General features: G+C 47.7%; 1 protein-coding gene across 1 annotated transcript in view; it reads left to right on the top strand.

Annotated features, from left to right (window-relative positions):
• The window catches only part of TAOK1 (TAO kinase 1), a 254,292-nt gene that overhangs the window by 146,786 nt on the left and 88,876 nt on the right, over positions 1-18,630 (top strand). Inside the window, exon 8 of the mRNA XM_082244852.1 lies at positions 3,141-3,254. Coding sequence (XP_082100978.1) covers positions 3,141-3,254 — 114 coding nt within the window. The remainder of the gene's footprint in view (positions 1-3,140; positions 3,255-18,630) is intronic.

Genomic DNA, 18,630 nt, shown 5'->3' with positions numbered 1-18,630 from the left:
GACGTGCGGCTGGCCCGGATCCCAGGCAGCGGGGTTCAGGCGGTCATGCGGTCCAGTTGCAAGATCGAGTTTCGATCCGTTTTTTTTCCGGTGAGGTTTTTCCCTTCCAATGTCCGGCTGTCCCTGGATCGCTTGCAGGCGCTCTGTGGGGCAGTTCAGGCTCTGGTTCAACAAGCTGGACCTACTGGCCCTTTGATAGTTCCATACGGTTCAAAAATTCAAGATGGTATCGGGTCGCACAATGGTGGTTTTCCCACATCAGGGGGTTTCCTGGCCTCTATTTACATCAAGCTGCCTACCTTCACATCCCCTTATGTTCAGGACACCTACAGGTTCTCTGTTTTTTGCCGTGGGGAAGGATCTCTATCGGGTTGTGGCCTTACCCCTTGGCCTCGCTTCTGCTGCCCGGGTCTTTGCACAGGTGTTGGCTCCGGTCCTGGCGTTGTTGCGGCAGCGGTGCGTATCGGTCCTGGTTTCCTGGCCGATCTGCTCCTCCGTGTGGAGTCCCCTAAGGTGCTGTCAACGAAGTTGGAGTTTAGGCGGGTTCTGAACATTTAGAAATCATCCCTGGTCCCTTCCATGAGACTGGACCATCTTGACCTGACTTTGGACTCGTCCTCAGTCAGGGTGCTTCTCCCTTCCGGGAATGAAATTCTTGGAACTTCAGACTGCGGTTCGACTGTTACTGTCCCGCACATGATCGTCCCTTCGGACCTGCATGCGAGTTCTCGGGCTGATGGTGCCGTCTTTCAGGCAGTCCCTTTGGCTCACTCCCTCTCGGGGATCCCCCAGAAGGCAATCCTTCTCGAATAGGACTAGAATCTGAACTATCTGGACTTGCGGATCTGGCTGAGCCGGGGGACCGGGGAATCTTGATCTGGACTCCTTTCTCCCCTTTTTACTGGACAATTGTCACCGCGGATGCAAGCCTGTCCGGGTGGGGTGGAGTCCTCGGCAGGTTCTCTGCTTTGGGAGTATGGTTCCTGGAGGATCCAGGTTACCGATTACTGTCCTGGAGCTGAGAGCGATCCGGCTTTGCCTAGTACACTGGATCGGGCACCTGCAACTGTCCGGTGCACATTCAATCGCCTACGCCTCGACCGTGGCTTATGTCATTCACCAAGTGGGCACCAAGGGTGTCCTTGCGGACTTGGAAGTGACCATTCTTCCTTGGGCAGAGCGCCTTGTTCCTGATCTCTCTGCTGTTCCCTTTCCAGGTGTGGTAAAATTGGCAGGCGGATTGCCTCAGTCGACAGGCCTTGGATGCAGGGTAATGGTCCGTTCATCCGGAGGTGTTCCAGCAGTTGTGCCTCCGTTGGGGGCACTCTGGGCGTGGGCCTGTTGGTGTCGCATCTACAGGATAGTGCAGGGTTTTGGCCCGCTCCCGGGACCCTCTGGTGGGTGCAATGGTGGCACCATGGGTTCTTTTCATAGGCAAGAACATTCGCTAGGTTCAACATGAACGAAGTTTGGTGTGGTCAAGGCAAGGCTAACGCCAGCATGGTTGTGTAAGAGTGCTCACTGATGGGCCAAGGTCCGTATTAGCTGCTGTCTGCCTTTTCTCCTCTCAGGTTGCTGCCAAGAATCCTACGCAGGATAGAGGCGGAAGGGATTTCGGTCATTCTCGTGGCTCCAGACTGGCCTCGCCAAGCTTGGTTCGCCGACCTGGTCAGGCTAGCCGCTGACGCTAGCCCCCCCGCTCTTACTCGGTGGCCCGGATCTTGGCCTCCTTCAATGGGGAGTTGATCAAAAGTTGGCCTTGAGTACTGTCAAGGGTCAGGTTTCGGCTTTGGCAATTTTCTTCCAAAGGCCGTTGGGCGCCTGTTCCCTGGTGCATAACTACTTCCAGGGAATGCGACACTTGGTTCTTCTGGTGTGACCTCCGTCACCTACTGGGGACCTTGATTTAGTGCAGTTGGTTCTTCAAGACCCTCCGTATGCGAGTGTCGAGGGTATCCCCCGCCTACATTACAGAAAGTTACCTTCTTGGTTGCTGTCACTCTGCGCGCAGGGTATCGGCCCCATGAACCAGCTTGTAGGGAGAACGACAGGACAATGTCGCTAGTGCCAAGTGGTACTTCGTCCGGATCCGTCCTTCCCTCTGAAGGTGGTTTCTAGTGTTAACCTGCACAAGGACATTGTATTACCATCTTATGTCCTAAGCCCCCACATCCTAAGGAATGTGCGTTGCATACTCTGGATAGAGTTTGGGCACTCAAGGTGTATTTAGCGACTACTGAGTCTTTTTTGTAACTGAGGTTCGCTCTCTGTACTCACGGATTGCCCAAGAACAGGGATGCCTGCATCTGCTGCGACTATTTCCAGATGGATCAGACAGTCGGTGGTGCAGGCTTATTCAATTAAGGGTCAGCTCCCACCTTTCCCTTTTTCAGCGCATTCTACTCGGTCACCTGGTGCTTTTTGGGCTTTTTGCCATACAGGCATCTGTGCATAAGGTTGCAAGTTAGCTGCCTGGTCGTCTGTTCACACCTTTACCCAATTTTATGAGGTGGATGTGCTGCCATCTGCAGATGCCTCTTTTTGGCCACAAAGTTTTTGCTGGCTGCTCTCTGGAGGGCTTTTGGCCTTTCTTGAGGGTGTTTACTGTTTGTTTCAGGTGGGCCTCATCTTTTGTTCTGATGAGTCCTATGTTGCCTGCCTGGTTGGCTATGTTTAACCTTGGGGTCTTGTTCTTTTCTGCTGTTCCCACCCCTCATTTTATGGCACTGCTTTGGGAGATCCCTACTGATATGATGAATCAGAGATGACATCCTATGCAGGAATAGAAAGGGTGTACCCCCTGGGACTGCCCATAGGCGTAGCCAGAACTTTTTTTCTGCCTAGTGTCCTAATCCTGTAGGGGGTAGTATAATCCTACTGATATGGATCAGAGAAGAGAATAGAGGGGCGGGTACTGCGTCCGTCAATGAACTTAAGAGAAAAGGATTTTACGGTAAGTCAAAAATCCAGTTTTTTTGGACATGGCTTCAAGAGTTCAGTTCCTCTTTATGAATTTAATTTTGAGCTGTTTGTCGTATATTGTATGTTCATGAAAATAATTATAACGAATTGTTCTAACCAATTTTTTTTAGCTTGTCCTATGTTCTAACATATTTTGTATTTTTTTTTTCCCCTTTAAGAGATATCAAGGCAGGCAACATCCTTCTCACAGAGCCGGGCCAAGTGAAACTTGCTGACTTTGGGTCTGCTTCTATAGCATCTCCAGCCAATTCGTTTGTGGGGACACCATATTGGTAAGGAGTTTTTTGTTTTTTCACTGCCTGTTGTATACCTCCACATGTAATTTTATTTTGGGTAGTATCTTTCTTTACAGATTTTATAGAAACTGGATCTGAAATGCCTGAAAGTATTAACTGACTACATGTCAAAGAATTCTCACTCCTAATAGAGCACTAATATCTGTTGTGAGCAATTCAGGCCAAAGTATATATTTTTATAATTATTATACAGGATTTATATACGATTTATAAACGCACCGACAAAAAAAATGTGGTACTAGACCTACTGATTACCAACAATACAGACCTGCTCACGGATATAGAAATACGGGGCAATTTAGGAAATAGTGACCATAGGTCAATTAGTTTCAGTATTATAGTAATAGGAAACACAAGGGTAATATAAAGATACTGAATTTCAAAAGAGCCAATTTCCCAAAACTGCGCTCTTTGCTAGAAAATATCAAATGCGACAGAACCCTGGGAACGAAGAACACGGAGGAAAAACGGGAGTGCTTCAAGAGCATACTAAACAAAGGGATTGGCCAGTGCATTCCAAAGGGAAATGAATTTAAAAGAGCAAAACTAAACCCTGGGTGTCTAAACTCCAACATAAAAATGCATATTAATATTAAAGAAAAGGCCTTCAAAAAATACAAGGCTGAGGGGTCATTGGCAGCATTCAAGCATTACAAAGAGTGTAATAAGAAATGTAAAGGCGAAATCAAGGCGGCTAAAATAGAACACGAGAGACATATAGAAGAAGAGAGTAAAAAAAAAAACACAAGAAATTCTTTAAGTATATAAATAGTAAGAAAGCGAGACCAGAACACATTGGCCCCGAGATGTATCCCCGGTAACTATATACCTGTCAGCCTAACATCTCTAGTCTGCAACATTTTGGAAGGGATGTTAAGAGACTACATACAAGATTTTAGTAATGAAAACGGTATTATTAGTAGTAATCGGCAAGGATTCATGAAAAATCATTTTTGCCAGACCAATCTATTAACCTTCTACAATGAAGTGAGTTGCCATCTAGACAAAGGAAAGCCTGTGGATGTGGTGTATCTGGACTTTGCAAAGGGTGTACCCTCTGGGACTGCACATAGGCGTAGCCAGGACTTTTTTCTGCCTAGTGTCCTACTCCTGTAGGGGGCAGTATTACCCTATTGATATGAATCTGAGAGAACTGCGTCCCTCAATGAACTTAAGAGAAAAGGATTTTACGGTAAGTCAAAAATCGAGTTTAAAAAAAAAAAAAAAAAATTTAATACGGACTTGCTCCTTGCAGTGGAATGGCACATAGCGCCTTGAACCTCTTTTCCTCTGGTTCCCCACTGGCACTCCGGGCTCCTCCTTGCTATGGGATTACTCATGCAGCTTAATCCAGAGCCACATTATCTGCATCCATGGACAAATACAGCATTTATTGGCCCTGCCCTCGCTCCTTCGTCACAGGATTTGAGCGAAAACACTGTCTCAGCAAAGCCTGTGCGAGCAGGAGAGAGGACACAGCTGCTACAGACAGGCACAGCAATTGAGGGCGAAAGGGGGGGTGAGGGGACAATTCTGCTACCTAAACATTTTTACCTTCATGCAGGAAATGCATTAAGGTAAAAATGCTTAGGCTTTTAGAACTACTTAAAGAAAAAATGGGAAGGATGCAAACAGGGCTGGTGCTAGACTATTTTGCGCCCTAGGCAAGACCAGTTACTTGCACCCCCACCCCAAAAAAAACTACATATTGCCCCCCCCCCTTTAACCCTACACCCCCTTCCTGTATACACTGCCCTCTTTAATCATACACCTCCCTTCCTGTACACACTGCCCCCCTTTCCTGCACACTGCCCCCTTTAACGTTGCATCCCCTTCCTGTACACACTGCCTTCGTTTAACCCTACACCTCCCTTCCTGTACACACTGCCCTCCCTTCCTGCACACTGCCCCCCTTTAACGCTACACCCCCTTCCTGCACACACAGCACCCCTCTCTAGAGGTGACATCCACCGGGGATGAGGAGGTGACAGGAGAGGAATGTGGCACTGGCCATAGCTGCGCCCCCTAGGTGGCAGTGCACCCTAGGCGGCTGCCTAGTTCGCCTAGTGGTAGCACCGACCCTGGATGCAAATGCAAACACTACTGTTTTTTTTTTTTTTTTTTTTTCCTTTGAAGAGAGAGATTTTTGCTGATCGAACTTGATCAGTTTGTGTTGAAAAATGAAAATGATCCACTAATTTTGGTCTGTTGCTCTGCACCTTCTGTGGGTAATGAGAAAAAGAGCAGCATCTCCTTCCTTTTAGCTTTGTTAAATTAGTGTTAACCTCTTAGTGTTTTTTAGTTTCACAAACTGTGTGCTCTGTGTGTAGAGGGAGGTGTCAGAGCCCCGCTGCTCTCTATGGGGGAATCGGATGAGAACGGACTGCCTGTCCGCTCTCATCCGATCCCCTGAATGGATGGAAACTAGGGTTTCAATCCTTCCTTATTTCATGGACAGGATTGGAATCGGATAGCAGCAGGTGTCTCAGTGGACATGTCTCCGCTGACATCCACTGCCCCCATAGGGATGCATGGAGGATCCAATCAGATCCACCTAAAAAACTGACAGGCGGATCTGATCGGAACGTTCGTGTGAAAGGGGCCTTAATGTGGTGACTGCTTTAGTTCACTGCTTTATGCCCCCCCTTAATTTTTACTTGGTGATCTGGCCAGTAACACACTCCCTGTTTTGGCGTGTCTTCACTCTGGATGAAGGGGCGACGAACACTCCTTTTGGAGAGATCCATTGTCAATCGGGTACATATATACAAATCTATGTGCATACAACTTGAAAAAAAAAATATATTTATATATATTATACAATAAAGTGCCAAAAGAGGTTTCCAGTTCAAAATTCCACTAAAAGAGCAGTAGTACAGATATCACCGAAAAAATTCAGGCTCTTTGTCCTTGATACAGCATCCATGTCATAGATCCTATAAAAGTGCTCTTTCAATTCTTGAATACATACAGATGCAGTGCCTTGAAAAAGTGTTCATACCCCTTGAAATTTTCAACATTTTCTCATGTTACAACCAAAATTATTAGGATTTTATGTGATAGACCAACACAAAGTGGCACATAATTGTGAAGTGGAAGGAAAATGATAAATGGTTTTTAAAAATGTTTACAAACATCTGAAAAGTGTGGCGTACATTTGTATTCAGCCCCCCTGAGTCAATACTTTGCAGCACTACCTTTTCCTGCAATTACAGCTGGAGGTCTTTTTGAGTATATCGCTACCAGCTTTGCACATCCTAGAGAGTGAAATTTTTGCCTGTTCCTCTTTGCTCAAGCTCTGTCAGATTGGATGAAAGTGTCTGTAAATAGCAATTTTCAAGTCTTGCCACAGATTCTCAGTTGGATTTAGGTCTGGACTTTGACTGGGACATTCTAACGCAGGAATATGCTTTGATTTAAACCACTACATTGTAGTTCTGGCTGTATGTTAAGGTTTGTTGTCCTGCTGGAAGGTTAATCTCCGCCCCCAGTCCCAAGTCTTTTGCAGATTCTAACAGGTTTTGTTCTAAGATTGCCCTGTATTTGACTTTATCCATCTTCCCATCCACTCTGACCAGCTTCCCTTTCCCTGCTGAAGAAAAGCATCCCCACAACATGATGATGCCACCACCATGTTTTACGGTGGGAATGGTGTGTTCAGGGTGATGTGCAGTTTTATTTTTCCGCTACACATAGCTTTTTGCTTTTAGGTCAAAAAGTTCAATTTTGGTCTCATCTAACCAGAGCACCTTCTTCCACATGTTTGCTGTCTCCCACTTACAGCTGCAAGAAAAAGTATGTGAACCCTTTGGAATGATATGGGTTTCTGCACAAATTGGTCATAAAATGTGATCTGATCATCATCTAAGTCACAACAATAGACAATCACAGTCTGCTTAAACTAATAACACACAAAGAATGAAATTTTGCCATGTTTTTATTGAACACACCATGTAAACATTCACAGTGCATGTGGAAAAAGTATGTGAACCCCTAGACTAATGACATCTCCAAGAGTTAATTGGAGTGAGATGTCAGCCAACTGGAGTCCAATCAATGAGATGAGATTAGAGGTGTTGGTTACAGCTGCCCTGCCCTATAAAAAACACACACCAGTTCATGGTTTGCTTTTCACAAGAAGCATTGCCTGATGTGAATGATGCCTCGCACAAAAGAGCTCTCAGAAGACCTACGATTAAGAATTCTTGACTTGCATAAAGCTGGAAAGGGTTATAAAAGTATCTCCAAAAGCCTTGCTGTTCATCAGTCCACGGTAAGACAAATTGTCTATAAATGGAGAAAGTTCAGCACTGCTGCTACTCTCCCTAGGACTGGCCGTCCTGTAAAGATGACTGCAAGACAATGTTAATTTCATCGACTAAAACCGACTAAAAAATTTTCGTCTACTAAATTAACACAATTTTAGTCGACTAAAACTAAAACAATTCAGATGACTAAAATATGACTAAAACTAAAATGGCATTTTAGTCTTAAGACTATAACTAAAACTAAATAAAAAAATGACATTGTCAAAATTAACATTCCTCTGCTGGTCATTTCTATATCGGCAAAACAATTCCATCCAGAGCATGTAAAAATAGCGCATTAAAGTTTAAACATGTATTGCACCACCGCATACGCATAAGTAAGGAGCATCTACTAAGCTGCTGAAAACTAAACAATTAAGAAAAAGGCTTTTCTTATATTTTTCCCTAATATTTAATGTTGGTAATATATTCAGGTAATATGTGCAATGACATTACAGCCAATGGAGTTTACAGCAGTGTTAATTTCGTCAACGAACACGTTTTCGTCACCGCTTTCGTCACCGGCATTTTTCAACTGACGAAAACGAGATGCAAAGTATAGCACATTTTCGTCAAATGACGACAACTATGACGAAAATCAAATCCGTTTTCGTTAACGAATGAAGACTAAATGAGAATGTGAGGCAGGGACGTTTACCCAACTTCCGGTTTTCACTGAGCTCCGCCTATGAGGCGTCTGGCGTGTCGTGCCCCATGACGTCCAACGTGAGGAGTGGACTACTACAAGCGAGTCGACTCAAGACTAGTCACCTGACCTCACCAGAGCACTGCAGCACTACAGCCAGACGCGCCAGGCCCAACTCATCAGACGGCACTGGCACCCGGCCACCACCACATCCAGAGCAGAGCACCAACTGTGAGTTAACAGCCAGGCCAGTCGACTAAAATGTAAGATGTTTTAGTTGACTAAAATGTACTGGAGTTTTAGTCGACTAAATACGACTAAAACTAAAACACTTGCAGAAGACTAAAATGTGACTGGTGTGGGGTATGGGTTGGTTTCTCAGGCCAAGAGGTGGGACTTTTACGGGCAAGTGAAGGATACACAGTTGTATAAAATAGATAATTGCAATTTATTGCGAATACAATTGTATATTCAATAAAGATATTTTAAAAGACATTTGTGGTGATGTTTGGTGTTTGGGTTACAGACCCAAGGTGCATAGAAAAATGCTAGGTTTGGAAAAAGAGTTTCCATGTAGCGTACCAACATGGCTACAAAATGGCAAACTTTATGGCTCTAGACAGAATCCATATTCCCCACAGAGGGGGGGATTGGAACAAACACCTCCTCCAAATAGAACTACGGTGGATACAACGTCTAAAAGCCACCGTACCTCCGGGCCTAAACGAAATAGCAAGCTATCGCCCTTTTCTGGAAGGTTTCGTATCAGGGAAAACTGATTAAAATATAAAACCTCCCTAAAAGCCTAATACTAAAAAATAGGTTAAACTCACCTTATGGTTAAAAATCCCCTTATAAATACACACATTCATAACTACATACTATTTCTGACAAAATTCCAAAAAATCCCTTTTCCTTTTATTTTTCTGCTGTTAAAACTTATGATACTTGATTATATAATTAAATACATACTCTGCTTTATTTATTGTACATTTTCCCAATATATATATATATTTGATATACCTCATTGACCTTTGATGAAACTGTTCAATCATGAAGAACGCACCCGGCACGGAAAGCCCCTGGGCAAGCCAGGGGTTAAACTAGGAACCTCGGAATATACCATCTTCCATAAGATCCCCCTCCCGGGATCTTGGTTCCTTCCTCCCGTGTCGGCGGCCAATAATGTGCGACCAGTCTCCCGATGCGCGCGCACCCCACGGGCGCGTGCGCACAACAAGGGAATGACGTCAGTCACACAAGAAGCTCGGTACGTGTGGCTCACAGTGCGCACGCGCGACGGGCTTTAAAAAGGCCGGGGAATCAGCGTCTCCTCACTTCACCCTCACACCGAGGGAAACGAGGAGACAGAGCGGACGCAACCTGCAGAAAACCCCTTCAAACAATCGTAAGTGTTACCTACTTTGCCAAAATCACCACTCCTTAATAAAAGCACTATACTTGGCTCCACTTGCCTGTGTCTTTTTCGGAGTTTCAAATAAGTCAAATGTAATTCCAGCATCTAAATACCTGCATAGAACCAAAAGACACAGAATGGACTTTGAGGACGGCTGCACTTATGCACCGAAAAAATAACTTTTAAGTTATCCTGAGCTGTCCATAAACCATGTTCTTGCAACATACTCTGTAAGTAGTGGAAGACTTATCTTCCTTTTTACATCCCCTCTCCAAACATTTGGGATACCAACTTTATGTATATATTATATACCTACAGATTGGCCATTTTTTACAAAGACGTCCAGATATATATGTATATATATGTATGTATACAGATATATATATATATATATATATATATCTATATATATTGTTTGCTGCCAAAATTTCATCGGCCAATCCAGGCATAAACGGACATCCAACCAATACCTAGTAAGTTGATGCCACCATCAAGAATGCTAATTTCTTTATTCAGTATCTCCTGATATTTACCACTCACCATACCTGCAGGTTGCTCACAATTGGTTCTCGCTGCGGATCTTCTAAGACTTTGAATAAGTATCACCAAAACAGGTCAAACGTATGTATTTTCAGTTGTTTTTCCATACCGACATCATGTAACCCACTATATGTGAATATTTATGATATATACAGATGATAATTAAATCTGTCACTATTTCTACAGACTTGGTGACACAAAACCCTTGACAAAGGCTACTCTGTTAGCCGAAACGCGTCGGGTCAACGTTTTTGATGAATTCTCTGTGACACATCCAAGCAATCCAGCCTGGAGAAACAGAGTCTCTTTCATCAAAAAATAAAGTCACACATACTGCACCACTGTCACGGAAACTCTTTTTCCAAACCTAGCATTTTTCTATGCACCTTGGGTCTGTAACCCAAACACCAAACATCACCACAAATGTCTTTTAAAATATCTTTATTGAATATACAATTGTATTCGCAATAAATTGCAATTATCTATTTTATACAACTGTGTATCCTTCACTTGCCCGTAAAAGTCCCACCTCTTGGCCTGAGAAACCAACCCATACCCCACACCAGACTCTAAGGGACGGAGGCAAAACACAACTACAAACTCTACAGAGATCAACCAAAAAAAAAAAACGACTAAAATGGGACTAAAACTAAAATGCCATTTTAGTCCTAAGACTAAAACTAAATTGAAATTTGCTGCCAAAATTAACACTGCTGCAAGAGCACAGCGCAGACTGCTCAGTGAGGTGAAGAAGAATCCTAGAGTGTCAGCTAAAGACTTACAAAAGTCACTGGCAAATGCTAACATCCCTGTTAGCAAATCTACAATACGTAAAACACTAAACAAGAATGGATTTCATGGGGGTGGGCTAGGTCATGGCGGCGTGAAGACGCTCCCGCTCTCTAGCCTCCCTGATCAGCGTTTTTTGCTCTTTTACCGGCTGTCATGAGCTCTTATAAACGGAGGAAGACCAAACCAGCTTCCCGGGCGACCCCATCGGCTCCGATCCATCTGTTTTTCCAGGATTCCTCTTCCCCGGCGTTGAGAACACTTGCTCTGAGCCCACGTGGCTGCACTGGTCCGGCCGCTACCTTTTCATCTCCTCTGTCGGTTTCCTCCCCGGCCTCCCTGCCTTCCATGGCTGCCTCGACCTCTTTTCCGCTGTCCCAGTCCTCCCTTGCTTGGACCCCGGGTGAAGAACGGGACATTTGGACATTGCAGCGCTCCCTCCCTCCCTACTAAAATGGACATGGAGGCCTTGGTGGCTCAGGTCACGGAGCAACATTGGAGGGATTTCCAAGCTCTAACGGGGGAGGTGACCCAAGTTAAGGAGCGGGTGGCGACCGGGAAATCCGCTATCAGGGACCTGCAGGTCAGGGTTGCCCAACTGGAACGGACTCAAGCGGCCCATGCGGACATCCTCGCAGAACACCAGCTCACCATGGAGAACTTAGAAAATCGAAGCCACCGCAACAATCTGCGGCTCCGAGGCCTGCCCGAAGCTACGAGGCAAGAAGACTTACCAGAGACGGTCCGCACCATACTCGCTCGGATACTGCCGCTGGATCCCCCGTTGGTCTTGGAGTTCGATCGGATTCATCGTGCCTTGGGTCCCAGGTCGCCGGACGCTGCTAGGCCTCGTGATGTGATCTGCCGCCTCCGTTACTCGGTTAGGGAGCAGGTGTTGAGAGCGGCCTGGACTGCAGGCCCCATAGACTTTGACGGGGCTCAGATCCATGTTTTCCCAGATGTTTCAAGGGGTACCCTGATCCACAGAGCAATGCTTAAACCCCTTCTGGAGTGTCTCCACGGTCAAGATGCTACGTACCGATGGGGCTTCCCCCTTCATCTGGTAGTCCGCAGGAATGGCTCATCGTTCGTCCTCCACAGACATGCTGATCTACATGCCCTGTTCCGGTTTGCAGACGTGACTCCGATGGCGATCCCGGACTGGTTGGCGAGGCTTATGGACAGGGATGCGCGGTCCCCGGGCGGCGGACCCTCGCGTTCTCGCTCCGCCGGACAGCGTCGTCAGCGAAATGCTCCCGGGACGAGCTCTGCTGGCTCCACGGGGGTCTCCCCAGAAGCTTAATGCCGAACACCTTCAGAGACGTGAGTTTCCTTTTGGCCCCATCCCCTGCTCCCCGCACTCTCCTTTCCCCCTTCTCCCGGTCCAGCTCAGGGAGCTGCCTTGCCCTGGTGTGCCTGACTCTCATGGCTGCTCCGTGAGGACCTAGGCCCTGTAGAATTCATTGACTCTTCCCTTGTCATGTTCATTGTCATTGCCAGGCTCCGCTGACTTCTGCCCCACTCTTTTGCCCCTGCTGTTCCTTCTCCCCCGTCCTGGACTTCGCCTCCACCGGTCTCCCGGGGGGGGGGGGGGGGGGGCTATGTGTCTGCTGGCTCCCTCATGTGGATGTACGGGTGCTCCGGGGACATGCAAATTAAGGATGTGCAGTGGTCTACCTGCTTATTTGTTGTTTATTTCCATGCATTTTTATTTTTATTTTTCCTGGTTGCACCATATACATTGCCTTTTTAATGCCTGTTATGTACATGTCTTTCCTATCCGCCCCAAGTGTACCTGGAAGTCCACCCCCTTGCTTGTTCGCTGCTTGGCGCCTCGCCCAGGCCTTGACTATATTGTGTGCGGATCCTGCTCTGGCCTTGACTTTTTCCACTGCATTCTGGGGGTGTGTGACACCACCTGATATGGGGTTACCGTGGTTTTCCCATCTCCCTCCAACCCCACCCTATCACTTCCTTCGTTTCTCCTTTTCCTTTCCTTTCCTCCTCTTTCACCCCTTCCTTTCCCTCACCTCCCCCCTTCCTTTCCCCTCTCCCCCCTTCCCCCCTCATTTGGGGGTCCGCATGTCAGTTGGTGTGGTTTTCCTTTTTTGGGTGGGTGGGATGGTGGAAGGCGGAGGGGGGAATTTGCTCTTCTCTACCTTAGACTTCCGGGTCTGCGGTTTTGGCGCTCCTCCTTCCTTTGCGCACCTAGGCATGATCAGATGGTTGTACGCCGGGGGAATAATTACCCCCTGTGATTTTTATGTACCCTTCTGATGCTTCCCGATGGTCAATGGGTTCTGGGCTCTCTGTAGTACTCCCCCTCCTCCTCCCCTCCCTTCCTCTCCCCTTACCTCATTCTCCCCCCGTCCCTTCCTTCTCCCCTTTCCTTATCCCCCCCGTTTTTTCTTTCCATTACCCTACATCCCTTCCCCCCCCTTTTTTTTTCCTCTCCTCCGTCCTCCCTTTCCAACCGTTCCCAATTCTTCCTTTCCCTGCCCCCTGTCTTCCCTCCCCCTCCCCTACCCTCCTTCCCTTACCCTCCTTCCCTCACCCCCCCCTCTTTCCCTCCTTCCTTCCTATTTCCCTTCCTCCCTTGGGCCATTGGGTGGCTGATATGGCTGCTCTTTTGTTTAGGGGCTCTTTTTGTTGCACTATTTTGTTATTTTTATTGCTGGTTAATATTGTATACTATGTTTTTTTTTTTGCTGATCTGAGGGGGCCGGTCACCTTCTTCTCTCTGTGGTGACCCTCCTCGTTCCCCACGTAGGGTGATCCCTGGGCTCCCATCCTTTACACCCTGCTTCCGGGTGTGGTGGATTGGACCTTTTGGGTCCTTTGAGACTTGGTCTCTCTTGTGCTTTGGCACATTAGACTTGCGTATTTAGGCGCTTGTAGTGCGCCTCCTCCCTTTCTTTCTCTTTCTTGCTACCCTTCTTCTTCCTTTCCCCCACTCTTCTCCCCCCTCTTTGCTTTCCCCCTTCCCCTTTCTCTCCTCTCCTTGTCCCCTGTTTCTGTCTGGTGGGCTGGACCCACTTGCTGGAAAGGGAGATGACCGTCCCCCGTATCGACCCGGTCCGCTTGGTCTCCCTGAATGTGAAAGGGCTCAATACCCCTGAGAAACGTTCCATTGTTCCGTCTGATCTTCATCGTCTCCGTGCTCAGGTTGTTTTTTTTGCAAGAAACATTTCAAATTAGGCAAGGTCCCTAAATTGGGGGACAGGCGATTTCCCACGGTCTATCATGGCTGTTGCTCTGATTCCAAGACTAAGGGGGTTAGCAATTTAATTCATTGTCGCTCTCCGTGGACGTTCTCGGATTTGTGGAGTGATGAGTCGGGCCGAGCCCTTTTTGTGAAGGGTCAGTTGGGTGCCCTCCCTGTTACTCTGGTGAATCTTTACTTACCTAATACGAACCAAATCCTCTATATGGACTCCGTGCTTTCCAAGCTGGCGGACTTCGCCACTGTGCAGATTCTTATGGGTGGAGATTTTAATTTGGCTCTCGACCCGATGGTAGATACCTCTAGAGGCACGTCACAGCTGTCCTACGCTGCTCTGCGCCGCTTCAAGAAGTTGTTTCAGGCTTTTCGCCCGGTGGATTCATGGCGCATCCTTCATCCAGGGGATAGGGATTATACTTTCTTCTCCCCCCCCCCCTCACGACTCATATTCCCGTATTGACTTCTTCTTACTTCCACAGTCTTTGCTGACCAGAGTTTCCTCTGCGTCTATCGGCTCTATTACCATATCTGACCACGCCCCAGTTCTCCTTGATCTTGATCTACGATCCCCTGAATTATCACAATAGCAATGGAGGCTTAATGATACCCGTCTTCAGGATCCTGCTGTTGTCGGAGAGCTCATCACGGAGTTGCGGAACTTCTTCGCCTCCAATGCCACACCTGATGGCCCGCCCCTGATGGTCTGGGAGGCCCATAAGAGTTATATGCGCGGGGTTCTGATCAAGCTTGATTCTCAAAGAAAGAAGGAAAGGCTTGCCCAAATTTCAGATCTTCTGGCAAAAATTGGCAAACTAGAGATGGTACATAAATGGTCGCAAGCCCATGCTGCCCTCCAGGAACTTACCGTTCTCAGAGATCAGCTCCGTGCATTGGTTCTTTTCCAGGCAAAGGCCGCTTTGGCTAAGTGTCGCCGTGCCTTCACGAGCACGGGGACAAATGTGGGAGGCTTCTTGCCAGGGCTCTCCGACAGCAGCGATCTCAGTCGTTCGTCCCTGAACTCTCCACCTCGGCGGGTCGTAAAGTGCATTCTACGGAAGGCATAGTCGAGGCTTTTCGCCTCTATTACTCTTCCCTGTACAACTTGTCCCCTGATCCTTCGCCGGCATCTCCAGATGCTAGGATCCTGGCTATTCGCTCTCATCTTTCGGCTTCCGGCCTTCCTTCACTTTCTGCTGAGGATGTTGAGGAACTGGATGAACCTTTGCGTCCCACAGAACTTTCTGCGGCCCTGGAGGGCATGCAGCGGGGAAAGGCACCTGGTCCCGATGGATACACCCTTGCTTACTATAAGTGTTTTGAGGACCTCCTCTCCCCGCATTTCTTAGCCGCATATAATGCGGCTGGAGAGTCAGCTGATTTCCCAGCTGATTACCTGCGCGCTCGTATTACCGTTCTAGCCAAGGAAGGCAAAGACCCACTGCTGTGTGCAAGCTACAGGCTGATTTCCCTTCTTAATATTGACTTGAAACTTTTCACCAAAATCTTGGCCTCTAGATTGGCCCCTCTGCTCCCACAACTGATACATGATGATCAGGTGAGTTTTATCGCTTCTCGTGAGGCCCGTGACAATACCACCAAGGCAACTGACTTGGTCCATTTTGCCTGTGCCCATCGAATACCACTGTTGGTCCTCTCGACGGACGCCGAAAAGGTGTTCGATCGGGTGAACTGGGACTTTCTTCTAGCGCCCATGGAACATGTGGGATTGGGTGACCACTTGCTGTCTTGGATCAGAGCCATCTATTCCAAGCCGTCGGCCAGGGTGACGGTGAACGGGTCTCTTTCCGACCCCTTCGAAATAACGAATGGTACTCGACAGGGATGCCCCCTTTCCCCGCTGATTTTTGTTCTCACTCTAGAACCCTTTTTGAGGACAGTGTGGGCGAATGTGGACGTAGCTGGCTTGTCGGTGGCGACTGGGGAGTCCCCCAAAGTGGCGGCGTATGCGGACGATCTTTTTTTCCTGACAAAACCTTTTACTTCTCTCTCTAATCTCTTGCGGGTATTCAGCGTCTACGAATCACTGTCATTCTATAAAATTAATCAATCTAAATCGGAGGCGCTTACGGTGGGCCTGCCAGCGTCCCTATCGTCTCTCCTTAGGGCTGACTTTCCCTTCAAGTGGGGACAGTCCCATATTCGGTACCTGGGTATCTCTCTCCCGAATTGCCCGGGGAAAATTTTTGAATATAATTTTCCACCTCTATTGGCTCATATAAAGAAGGATTTGGAGGGGTGGCGACAAGGAACGATCTCCTGGTTTGGCCGCTGCAATATCATCAAGATGAATGTGATGCCTCGCCTCCTGTATGTGCTTCAAGCCTTGCCCGTCCCTGTTCCGTCCTCCTTCCTCAGGAGGGTGAATCAGGTGTTTCGGGAGTTCCTCTGGATTAGGGGTCCTCCACGCTTGGCTCTGCGGGTTCTTCGATTGCCTAAATTAAGTGGCGGCATGGCAATGCCGGTTGCCGCCCTCTGTTATGAAGCCTGTCATCTGTTCCGCATTGTTGACTGGTATCGCCATGGTTCCCTGAAGCAGTGGGTCCGCCTTGAGCGTCTCTCTGTTGGGACTCCCCTTGAGTCCGCTCTGTGGAGCTCCGACCCTGTACCAAGGGAAATGTCTGTCCATCCGACCATAGGCTCCACATTGGCGGTTAGAAGGCGTCTGTGTCATGATGGCCCGCTGGCTACCTTTCCGTCGCCTCTCCTCCTGGTGATTGATAATCCAGACTTTCTGCCAGGGGTCGATCAGCCAGGTTTCTGCTCTCTGAAAGCTGCCGATTTTCACCAGGCCCGGCATTTCGTACGGGCTGGGGCCTGGGTCTCTCGATCTCTCCTGAATTCCGCACCTCCCTTTACAACTTTGTCCTTCTGGCAACGGATCCAGCTGGCCCATTTCTTACAGGCTCTCCCTTCGGCGTCTCTGTTCTCTAGAAGGCTCACGTATTTTGAGGATCTCTGCTCTGACCCCTCACCTCTACGTCATACGATCTCCCTGGTTTACCGGGCTCTGACCTCGCCGGATGAATCTTTCCGTCCCCCATGTATGGCCCTCTGGGAAAGGGATTTGAATGTGACTTTTACGGATTACCAGGTCGAAAGAATGCTATTCTTCACGTGCAAGACCTCCCGTAGCTGTCGGTATCAGGAGATTGGTTATAAGTGTCTGACCCGTTGGCACTATACCCCAGTTAGGCTTCATCGGATGTTTCCGGCTTGCCCGGATGTCTGTTGGAGATGTGGAGAGGCAGCGGGGTCTTATCTACATGTCTTCTGTTCTTTGTTCTCGTCTACAATCCTTTTGGGCGTCTGTTTTGCGCATTGCCCCGAAATTTACTGACCGTTCCCTTACCCTCGATCCGGCCCTCTTTCTTCTCCACCATCATGATTATCCGAGGGCATCCTATCGGAAATCGATTCTGCCGCTCCTGTATACAGCGGCGAAAAGCTGCATGCCCCCGCTTTGGAAACACTGCCCCCTACGGTATCTATGTGGCTCCGTAAGGTTTCCTGCCTAAATGAAATGGAAGATCTAGTTGCCACGGAGCACGGTACAAGGGACAAATTTTATGAAACGCTGGTATTACTGGCATGAATTTACGTTTACCTCCGAATACAAAGACTTGATTGCCTGACGATGACCGCTGCGGTTGGTAGGCCCCCCCCCCCCCCCCCCCATCCTTCCTCCTTTCTTTTTCTCCCTCCTCCTTTTCATTGCCTCTCTCCCTTTTCTTTTTCTTTATCTCAGCTCTCAGCATACCTTCCCTTTATGTTCCCTCCCCCTCTTTGCCTCTTCTGGGAATTTGCCACTAAATTACCAGCTCCCGTTTACGACGTTTAACAAGTTTCCTAGATCGACATGTTATACCACCTGAGGGGCATACCTGCGCTGGTCCCCTCAGTGACCCCCACGTTGCCCTGGGACTCTGGGGACATACCTCTCATTTCCCTATAGCCAGCCATGAGATGAATGCCGGTGGGAGGGGGACTCTCCCTGGCTATGTCCTACGGTCTTACTGATCTCTCTTCACCTATAAGGTCTATCGCCGCTGGTTTCACTGAGGGCCTACATCCTCTCCACAATCTGTTCTGCAGTCATGCTAGAGACGATTATTTGATTCTGAACTATGTTGTTTGAACTGTCTGTATTCTGGTATTGGACCACTGTTCTTGTTACTTTTTCTTACTTACTGTTGTGTTATGGTATGCCTTCCCTGTTTTCTTCAAATAAAGAATTCTGGAAAAAAAAGAATGGATTTCATGGGAGGATACCACAGAGGAAGCCACTGCTGTCCAAACAAAACATTGCTGCACATTTACAGTTTGCAGAAGAGCACCTGAATGTTCCACAGCAGTACTGGCAAAATATTCTGTGGACAGATAAAACCAAAGTTGAGTTGTTTGGAAGAAAC

Source organism: Pelophylax lessonae (assembly GCF_965119305.1).
Source record: "Pelophylax lessonae genome assembly, chromosome: 2".
Lineage (NCBI taxonomy): Eukaryota > Metazoa > Chordata > Amphibia > Anura > Ranidae > Pelophylax > Pelophylax lessonae.
This window is presented reverse-complemented; position numbering and strand designations above follow the sequence as displayed.